This window comes from Eublepharis macularius, chromosome 2 (genome assembly GCF_028583425.1).
Source record: "Eublepharis macularius isolate TG4126 chromosome 2, MPM_Emac_v1.0, whole genome shotgun sequence".
NCBI lineage: Eukaryota > Metazoa > Chordata > Lepidosauria > Squamata > Eublepharidae > Eublepharis > Eublepharis macularius.
In genome coordinates this window covers 70,619,578-70,630,707 of record NC_072791.1, presented here as the reverse complement: position 1 = coordinate 70,630,707, position 11,130 = coordinate 70,619,578, and the positions used below count along the sequence as shown (strand labels likewise).

At 40.2% G+C, this 11,130-nt stretch overlaps 1 protein-coding gene across 4 annotated transcripts in view; it reads left to right on the top strand.

Annotated features, from left to right (window-relative positions):
• Positions 1-3,350: 3,350 nt before the first annotated feature.
• The window catches only part of RBM25 (RNA binding motif protein 25), a 39,554-nt gene continuing 31,774 nt past the window's right edge, over positions 3,351-11,130 (top strand). The window contains exons 1-4 of one of the 4 annotated variants that reach the window (XM_054970938.1): positions 3,351-3,467; positions 4,264-4,330; positions 10,117-10,235; positions 10,595-10,644. In XM_054970938.1, coding sequence (XP_054826913.1) covers positions 10,130-10,235; positions 10,595-10,644 — 156 coding nt within the window. In that variant the 5' untranslated portion in view covers positions 3,351-3,467; positions 4,264-4,330; positions 10,117-10,129. Of the gene's footprint in view, positions 3,468-3,745; positions 3,901-4,263; positions 4,331-10,116; positions 10,236-10,594; positions 10,645-11,130 lie in introns of those variants that run through there. The other 3 variants (XM_054970937.1, XM_054970936.1, XM_054970939.1) reach the window with 3 other exon arrangements.

Genomic DNA, 11,130 nt, shown 5'->3' with positions numbered 1-11,130 from the left:
TTTCTTTGTGAATGTTATACAGCCTCAAGTGTCATTTCCAAGAAAAAGGAAGAGGGCTCCTGCTTTTCCTCATCAAGTTCCTTAGCTGGGCTAAAAAGCCAAATTATATCTGTGTGTCAGAGTGGGACAAACAGACTTTCAAAAACACAAATATTAACAAGCTACTTGGGACTGCTCAGTCAAAGTAGGGAAACTGAATTTTGGCAGGAAAATCTGCCTTACAGAGGATAGAGTGAAGGGGATCCATCATATAAGCATTCTCATATAAGCATATAAGCATGTTGTATGTACTTTAAACTAGCTCTCACACTCAACTACAAAGTTGATTGGCTGCTACAGGCATAAAACTCTTTTTCTGGATTCTGTTACTTAAATGTATTTTTGTGTTCTACTGTCTATTTGTAGCAGCCCTAATAGTCCAGACTAGCCTAATCTCATCAGAGCGCAGAAAGCTAAGCACAGCTGGTACTTGGATGAGGGAGACCACCAAGGGGGACAGGCTGCTAGGCAGAGGAAGGCAATAGCAAACCACCTCTGCTTTCCTTGAAAACCCCATGGGGTTGCCTCGAGTCAGTTGTAACTTGATGGCATACTTTACCTTATTTTACTACCTTCCTACAAGCTCCCAATAGAAAACAATTTTATTACTAACAAATGTTTATACATCAGTTTTGTAGCATACTCAAAAGTACTTCCCACATACTGTCTCACTAATCTTTTCAACAATCCTGTCAGGCTGGTGAATATTATTATTCCCACATAAAGACAGGTAGAAGTACTGAGCCTGATAGTGGCTTATTAGTGATTTATAGGGCCATCCCAAGCAGTTACACCTTTCTAAGTTCACTGAAGTCAATGAGCTTAAATGGGTGTATATCTGCTTATGATGGCACTGTTAATGGCTACGCTTGGAAACTAAGATTTTCCTGCTCATCTTCTATATGCATCCTCCATGCTTTTAACCTATGCTGTAGTAGTTTGTAGTGATGGTTCCAAAAAGATGAACAGAAATGCTGTTCTTTTTCTGTGTCTTTAACAGCTGCATTATGGCCAAAAATTTGGTACGTGTTTTCTCCATAATTTTATTCCTATGCCCAGAAAAAAATCATTGTATAAAAATATATAATATATGGTACTCAAATAGCAATATCACTACATATATACATAGTGGTCTTATAATAGGAGGGAGTCATGCAATATTTATAGAGCCTTTTGATAGGATATACCTTATTTTATAGAGCTCTATAGTACACAGAAAAAAAGAGAGCTCTTCAGTCCACCTTTCAATTTTTTGATCTGGCAGTATGCCTAGCACCATACTAGTGGAGCAAAACAAGTTCAGGGGTGTCAACAGGCTTATTCCAAGCATGGTATATTCCTAGATGCCTGACCTGGATAGCCCAAGTGAGCTTGATCTCATCAGAAGCTAAGCAGGGTTTGCCTTGGTTAGTAATCGGATGGGAGACCTCAAAGACCAGGGCTGCAGAGGCAACGGCAAACCATCTCTATAAGTCTTGCCATGAAAACCCCACCAGGGGTTGCCATAAGTCAACTCTGACTTGAGGGCACTCTCCACCACCAATTATTGGACACTTAATTGTTCGAATGTTTATTCATAAATAAAGTCCACTGAATTCAGTGGGAAAGAGGAAACTTCCTAGTATTTATTCATAGGATTGCAGGCTTAGATTAATAGAGAATGGGAAGTCTAAACTAAATGACTTGTACCCCCACTTTTCTACATCAAAATGCACACTGAGGGGATCACAGCAAAATACACGAATCACAATGAAAAATAGGATAGTAAATTGTACCAAACTCAAAAGCTATTACACTTTAAGTAAAATTAAAACAGCAACAGTCAACATAAAGTTAAGTCAAAACAGGTAAAAGAAGAAATACCGTCTGTCCATTAAAAACCTCAGTAGATAAAAAGGTTTCAGTTGGTATTTAAAATCATCTGGGTGCCTCACAGCCTAGCCTGAAAAGGCAGTCCCATTAGATATTACCAGACTATTTTATTAAAGATGCATAATATTTCCTCCAATTACTGTGAGTTTAGATTTGACAACAGAACTTTATATCAAAATTTAGAAGTTTCTCAAGATGTGGCAATAAAAAATTAAAATAGTGTTTTGATTGGCTGATAGAAACTATAACACAGCTGCTATAGATAATAAATATTGCATACCAAAGGGTCCAACGTTGTGTAGTGGTTAGAGTATTGGACTGGAATCTGGAGAACCAGGTTTGAATCCCCATTCTGCCCAAGAAGCCTGCTGGGTGATCTTGAGCCAGCCTAACAGATTTCACAGGGTTGTTACTGTAAGAATAAAATAGAGGAATAGAGGAGGATTATATAAGCCATCCTGTGTCCCCACTGGGGAGAAAGGTGGGGTAAGAAAATAAATTATAAACAGTCTATCTTTATATTACTTCTCACAGCAATTCATTTTCACTTTTCAGACTGGGATGCCAAACAAAATACCTACGTTGTATTCTATCAAACAATGTATCCTGAGAAGTTGTTTTCCCCCCACCTAGTTCTTTATTTTGAAGCATGATGGTTATTAGTTTTTAGTTTCAAGGTCTGACTCTTCTTCTCAAGCACTTTTTAAAACGGAAGGCAGGGCAAATACTCAGGTTTGTTCAGAGTTCTACAATATAACTCGGGGGTGTGAATCTGTCGTCTACTTGTAAGAGATAACTGCTGGAACAGGAACAAAGAATCCACGACCATGAAAATCTAGTTGGCTCTGGGAGGCAGGCAGGCCGACTGTATAGCATCTCGGCACCATGGCCTTGCTAGCTACGGGCACACCAAGTTGTTGCCAAATCAAAACCAAGGCAATGAAGCCATGGAACTGTGTAGCCATCTTTACAGTTAGAGGTCCAATTCCAAATCATGTAGCTGTACTATATGTGTTATCTAAAACTAATTTCTTCAAGGAACGGTATGAATTATCATTGGGAAGGGGATGGAAACAAACGAAGCTTTGTCGTCAGTTTCCATGGTGAGTTAGAAATATCCAAGAAGCCCAAGGCCGCTCTGAAGATGGCGTCTCTTCACAAACTATCATGCAGTGACTTAGACAGCCCACAACAAAATTGAAGGCGGGGCTGTTCTTCCGCCCTGTCTGGCAAGCGCCACTCTATGGAAGCGCAGCCGATACTGTATTTCCTACATCAGTGCCACAGGCCTAAGCTTAGACACGTAGAGTTAAAGTATATGCCTAGACATTCCCCTTCCCTCCTGCAGATGGGGAGACGCTCTGTCCGTAATCTATGGTAAGGTTTGCGCGACGCAGCCTGGTAGTCTGACGAAAGACGCTGAGAGGAGGTTATCCACATGACCAGTCGCGTAGCGCGACGGCGGCGTTTGTGCGCGGTGCGTTCGCGGCCTAGCTGCCATTGCCGGGCTCAGGCGTCGAGACGGACAGGCCTTGCTTCCCCGGTCAACGCTTGCGGTGAGAGGCGGATGTAGCCCGGGCCGAAACCCTCAGATAGAAGCGGGAGAGGGAGAAGGAGGGCGAGGGGAAAGCGGAGCCACCGACGGCAGGCACTAGGAGAGGACTGACTTCTGCCCACCCTCCTCTCCCGTGCGCTCGGCGTGTCCCTTTCAGTGGCGGGTCGGGGGGCGGCAAGCCCTCTCGGATGTGTGAGAGACGAGGAGAGGGCGCGGCGGTGCGGGAGCCTTGTGGGAAATCCTTGGGGTCGGCCAGTCAGTCCGTTTAGAATGAATAGGCGCTGCTGGGGGCGGGGGGATTCTATCTCTCCCGGTTCAGGCGCACGAAAGGCTGTTCGGGGCAGGCAAGTTCAGCCCCTCAGAGCAACAGAAAGAGCTGACTGGCCTCGGTGAACCACGGACCGAGCACTGCGAGCGGCGCCATCACCTTAAATGTAATGTCTTTTAAAATATGTCCTCACGTTTATGAGAAAGCAAACCCATCACGGAATCTTCCCCAATGAACCGATCTTAAGTATCGCTGATGGGTTTCATCTCCATCGTTTCCCGAAAGAGTTTGTTCTGAACTTGCACTGAAAACACGCAAATAGCTTCGTTAAAGTACTGCAGCATTATAGTTGATGTCCATCATGATTGGTTTAGCTAGCAGTTTATTCACTCTTTAATGTGAGCAGGGCCATGGGATATTCTGGGACTTCTCTACACATTCTCAGTGGAAGTTCTCTGTTGTTTTAAAAAACATGCCTATAAGACTTTCTTGAAACGATCTATTGATTTTTGTGGAATTTCCTTTGCAGTAGGCTTGCATCCTAAGTAATGCTGGGAGAGTCACTGTGAACTCTAAAAAGCTGCAGAGAACTTACGGTAAATTAGCATTGTGAATTTATGCATGTGTCAGTGTCCATGCAAAGCATTACCACTTATTCACAGCCTTTGGGCTCTTTGTTCCCAGTCGCTCTTAAGTCATTTCATAGACAATATTTTAATAAGAAATTAGAGGAAAATTCTAAATGCATTGTATGTAGAGTCTTTTTTTCTTGTTGCTTCAACAAAAATATCATTAATTAAATCAAATCCATGCATCTGTATTGAAAACTGTCCCATTACAGGGATTTTGTAGATGCAAAAAAAAAAAATCTAAAATGGAATGAAAGGAATATAGAAGAGCTACTTTAAACTATTATTACTAATAAGCATAACTATTTCTATGTGTCTTATATTAGTTCTGTCTAATGATGTTCTGTGCTATGGGTTGCAAATATTTAGGATTATAATGCTGATTGTGCCTCTCAACGTAGATGTTCTAAAGCTTTTCAAAATTGTTTTATATGATTTTAAAGATTATTATTTCAACAAGTGGAAAATATTCTAGGAATATACAAGACTTCCAATTACTTCTTCCATGGTGTATACTATCCTCTTTCTTAAACTCTGTTGCCCTGCCTCCAGTACCTTAGAAAAAGTTCGATGGAATTGATCTTCACCCTTTATTTTTCTTTTCCATCTGACTTCCTTTTAATAAATCCTTTACAATAATGTTTGGCAAAATGTATTTTCTCTTCTTTGGCCCACTCCTGTCTAGATGTTTTGCTAACATCCAAAAAGTTGATCAAGACAAAGTAATTTCTAATCTGCCAGCTACATCTTCTTTTGTATACTTTATATTGTGGACTATAACAGACCACTTTGATGAAATTGGGAAAGTGTTCATGTTACACATTTTTCCCTTCCTGTGCACAGGCCTTAGTTAAGCTTTGCCACTATTACTTGAGTATCTCTGGAGTCATCATCCCCCATCCTCTTCGTTTCTGTGGTGAAGTGTGTGTTTAATGCTCATATAAGCTTCTGCAAACTCTTCCTTGCTGGCCTATCAACTAATTTAAAATGCATCCCTAGCAATGTTGATGATACTCCTCAAGGGCTTGATTTTACCCCCCCCCCCATTTCAGTTGAACACCATTAGCCATTATAGTAGTGATAACAGAATGTTCAAAAATCTTGAAAACAAGGAAATTGCCTGTATAATGTCACTCTCAATGAATTGGAAATGTTGGGGGAAATTGACATATTTGCAACACTTACTTTGAGTCCAATAGCAACTTAAAGATCAACATAATTTTCCAGGATATAAGCTTTTGAGAGTCGCAGCTCACTTCATCTTCTGACAAAGTGAGCTTTGACTCCAGAAAATTTTATTGGCCTTTGAGGAGCTGCTGAATTCAAATTTTGTTTTGATGCTACCTACATGAAACTTGCAGTTGCAGTTAACAAAATTTTATCCTTTGGACTCATAAAATAGTACGTAAAATAGACCTGTCTTGATTAATTCCCATCATTTGGGAAATATGTTGCATTTATTTATATATCTCTTAATTTTTTTTCAGGCCTTATCCTAAGGGTTAAGAACAGATTGTGCTAAATTCTTTTTATTAAATCCTTACAATAACACTGTGTGATCAATCAAACTCAGAGATTAAACTGTTGAATGCTACCCAGTAAATTTCTCGTTTGAGCATGGATATTATATGGTAGTATCTCTGATGGTAGTAGCTCTGTAGACCAAGGACTATTTATTTACGTCATTTGTAGTCCGCCTTTCTCACTGAGACTCAAGGCGGATTACACAGTGTGAGATTAGTGCAGTCAATATCAGGAACATTTCCATGAACAATGCCGTAGGGTAAATAGATACAAGTTCACAAAGACATTAGCAGGAATCCAATACAACATAGTGGTAAGGTCTATGGTTCCTAACTTATTAGCGGATCATCTGAGATCCCCTCCCTAAAATATGCTTTCATCACATATGCATTTCTAATCCTGCTATTTAAGCATCCTGATTAGTGTTTTCAAGGATTGAAGGAGATCAGCAACTATTTTAAATATTAATTGAAATTGTTACACTTTTTTATTGATGGAAGAGTATTACATTAAACTGTTTAATGTAATACTCTTCCATCAATAAAAAAGTGTAACAAATTCAACAATTTTGAATACAAAAAGCCAGAAAAAGCAGTAGCAGAAAATAGGTGAAACTCAAAAGTTCTCCTAAACTTGGTACCCAAGAGTTTTTAGGAAATTAGGAGTTTCCCTGCAAAGGGAGTTTCATGATCTCGGTGTTACTGTTTAAGATAAACTGTTTCACACAGGCACTTGCTGAATTTCCAGCACTGGAGCACTGTGAGGAAGATCTTAATGTGTAGGTACATTTGTATGGAAATAAGTGGTCCTTTAATTGTTCTGGAACCAGCACATCAAATTCAACCCATAAAGAAACAGCAGCTAACTTAAGTTGATGTGAACTGGCATATGATCCACATGCTGGCCCAATTAACAGTCTAGTCACTACAATGTGAACTAATTGTAGTCTCTGAATACTCTTCAAAGACAGCATCTTGTAGAATGCATTATATTAGTCTAATCAATGTAAATAACGCATGAATTACTATGAACAGGGCACAGTTAATGTAGAAGTGAAAGTCAAATTATATGGGATGCTGGGAATTCTGTGGCTTAAGCTTCCAAATTTTTTCCTCTCAAATTAGCAGCTGCACAGGCCCCCTACCTGGATCAGGACCACAGGTAGGAGGTTTACTCCCACACAATTTTCCTAATCTGAAATGTCGCCACATCACTATTTGCCAAGATGGACAAATACACAGGTGCCATGCAGAGTTCCTGTATGTTTGCTTCAGTTTATGCAGGGCTGTTTCAGGCCATGAATATGTGGGTGGAGGTGAAGATTCACTGCCCTGGTAATGATCTCAATCTGCACCCTTTGCAAGTGCAGTTTGTTTGGGATCACCCACAGAACATCTAGTGTCACATTTAGTTCAGCTCTCAATTTACTCCTGATCACACACTCATCCTGCACATCCAGGTGTGCTGGTGGATGCAAGAACAAGGGGTGCTGCAACCCCACCTTTAATTTCTTGTGGTTTGAACATGTGGGCACCCCTGGCACATATGTCAAACAGTGACATACCAGGTCACTTTGCTGTGCCAGAGGGCCTGTTCCAAGTAACTAGGGCAAGTCCTGCAATATCACCACCTGGGGGGCAGTTTGGTAGACTGTAAAGGGTGGTTGTTTTGCCCACTGTCACTTCTGGCTCTGTAGATCCCCTAGCTGGGCCAGAAGTGAGCCCTTGAAGGGCTGGCAGTGCTACTGGGCTTGCTTTGCTCCTCATGTGAGTGGCCAAGTACAGACCTGATTTCTTCTCTCCTCCCCCCCCCCCCCGGTTTGCAAGCACATCTTTAGCAGTAGGCATTGCATTTCTTTCAACCTCCAGCCCCAAAAGGTTGCATACCTCTCCTTTATACTCTTCCTGGTATACTGGTTTCACCTGCTTAAATATGGTAGCAGCATGTTAAATTATGAATATACTAGTATATGAAAATTGTCATTGTTTTTGTTTATCTTGAAGACAAATCCATCCACTAAACTTTGAATTATTTAACATCTGAATGTTTGAAATACTTAGCTACTTGACTTTTGAGTTGAAGGAGAATTTTAGTGATAAGAACTTGTGTGGTTTTAAATCCCAAGAATGCTCTCTCTCAAAAGGATAGTAAAACAGGCTCTTCTTCCATTTGTCGTTTCATGATATAGAATGGCATTTTTGTATTGAATTTTAGGAAGTTGCTAGTTTTTGCACATTACGTGTATAAATGGCATATCTAGCTTATATTTTCAGGTAAAAATATACTGCACCATGTCTTAATTTTCCAACATATTCACTGTTTCTTGCACCATGATCTGCTTTGGAGTAAGAGGGGTCCTGCTGGATCATGCCCATCGTCCATCTATCCTGTTTCATGGAGTGGCTACCTAGTTGTTCCACAAGGCCAGCAAACAGGGCACAGAGGCCAAAGCCTTCCCTTTATATTTAATCCTAGTACTAATATTCAGAGGTTTACAGGCCAGAAAGAATAGAGGTTCTTTTATAGTAATCTTGGCTAATAGCCATTGAGGGAACTGTCCTCCATGTATCTATCTAGACTCACTTTAAAACTATCTAGGGTAGTGGCCATCACTACATTGATTAGCAGCAAATTTTCCAATATAATTATTAAGTGAAGTAGTACTTTCCTTTTGTCCATTCTGAATCTATTGCCCATTTACTTCATTGGGTATCCCTGTTATAGAAGAGAGAGAGAGAGAACATTCTCCGTATCTACTTTCCACACCCCATGATTTTATAAACCATATGTGTGTGTCCTCATCTTTTTTCTGCACCGAAAGGCCTAGTTTTTTTAGATACGTGATATATTTTTTGAGATAGGGTACTCAGAACTGTCTACACTATTCCAAATGAGTCCACTGTAGATTTAAAAGGGATATGATATGTCCTGTATTGGATGGGCAATATCAAGTACTGTGAAAGGCTTTTCGAGTATTTCACAGTTCCACTATTTTTCTCCTGATAAATATTGGAAATATCTGGAATTGGGTTGGGAAGTCTTTCATTGTTCATAGCTGCTCTGTAGTGCATCAGCCCTCTAAACTTTAAAAGGGCATTATTTTCAATAGGAAGACTGAGCTGCAGATCTCTAGGCTGATGCATTATGGATCTGCCTCGCTCTCTGCTTTTGCTGCTTCTGGGCGGCAGGAGATGCTTGCAAAAGTATCATTTTGTAAGGGAATGTCAAGAAGGGCATTGGGGGTGTTCTGCTATTTATGCAATGTTAACAGTAATTATAATAATGACCTTTCTGACTTTGCGAGACAGAATTAAAATGATAATTTTGGAAGTCCACATCCTTAATCAGGACTATCAGGATCAGGTGGGTGTATCAACCTAAACATTTATATAAATGGTTAATAGTGCCATTCTAAGGAGAGCTGCACAATTGAATTCAGTAGGCTTAGAAGGGTGTAACTTTCCTGAGGATGGCATTATAAATCACATACAAACATACTGTGTTGGTCAGACCCCATGTGGAGTATTGTGTGCAGTTCTGGAGGCCTCATTTCAAAAAGCCTATGAGGAAATACTGGGGGACTTGGAAATGGTCAGTTTGGAGAGGAGGAGGTTAAGGGGGAGACATGATTCTTTAAGTATTTTAAAAGCTGTCAGTTAAGGGAGGGAAGGGAGCTGTTTCTGTTGGCAACAGAAGATAGGGCTTGAAACAATGAGTTTAAACTACAGGAGGGAACGTACCAGCTAAACATTCTTCTTCACGTTAAAGAGTAATTCAGCAGCTGCCTAGGGATGTGATGGGTTGGGGATGCTTTAGGCTGTTCCTGCATTGGGCAGGGGGTTGGACTAGATGGTCTGTAAGACCCCTTCCAACTCTATGATTCTATTTCTGTGTTAGTTCCTTGAGGTATATGAGCAGCTTGAAAAGGGTGAGGGAAAGGAGTACAAAACCACCTGGCCTAGCAGCTGAAGGTGATCGTTCAGGGATATTCTTTGTGGATGCTTTACAGATAGGAATCCCACTTCCAGAAAAGAGTCAACCAAATCTGATTAGTTGAGGCATGAAAGTTCTTTTGTCTAGGCTAGTACCAGCTACCTAAATTTTCTATTCTTAACTTTGTTTTAAATAAGCTGTGCAATCTGAGCCTTTGGGACAGTGCAAAGTACAAATGTACATAAACTATAGAGCAGCACATGTTCTGAAGCTGATGAGTTCCATTTTTTTCTTAGGTTACTACTAAACATGTCTTTTCCACCTCACTTGAATCGCCCTCCTATGGGTATCCCAACACTTCCACCTGGAATTCCACCTCCACAATTCCCAGGTTTTCCTCCGCCTGTACCTCCTGGTGAGTTATATCTGAATCAGGTCAGTTAGTCCAAACTGTTGTTATACTGATTAGTAACCATTTTAGTTCATTGTTCCATGTTTAAATCTACTTTTTGCTTTTAGTTTGTTTTTTTAGTTTTTAATATGTAATATTTAGTGTGTTTTTAGTGTTTTAAACCACTTTGGGCCTTGTTCCTGAGGAGAGGCAATCTGAAAATCTGAAAAATACATAATTTTTTGTGCCATACTTTAATGGGGAGCAAATCCATTCTTGGAGCTCTTTACTATGCAGTTGTTCGGTTTACTAGTATTTGCTTTGAAAAATAGTTTAATATTTGGACCTCATTGCTCTATTAATACAACCACTTCTTTTCTCAGGGACTCCAATGATTCCTGTGCCAATGAGTATTATGGCTCCTGCGCCCACTGTAAGTATAGTATAGTTAAGGTACTGGTGACTGTAAGCACAGTTATCTCTGCTTTGCTGCAAATATACTACTTTTTATCTATACATCAGTTAGAAAACTGGGAAGCACTTCAGGAATATATCTTCCTCCCCTCTAGCACAGATTCTTACCTCCTGTCCACTGTATCATTACATTTGCATCAATGCTGTCAATTTAACGGATGCTTTCTATGTACTTAATAACCATCGTTCTCAACTAGGATTTGCAAACTTATTACAGAGCATGGTTAAATTGGAAAGCCTAGCTAGCATTGGAGCAGATAAAACAATATATAATGAATTCAGCAAACAAGGGAAGGATGGTGGGCATTTGTGTCAGTGGGGAGAGGGCGCACCTGATGATCTGGAAACTTACTGACAGTTTGCAAACAGTGGACAAAGTTTCACCTACGCTAGATCTAAGTTTTCTCAAACATTGATCAGTCTCATTTATCAGTCTTCTAATCAA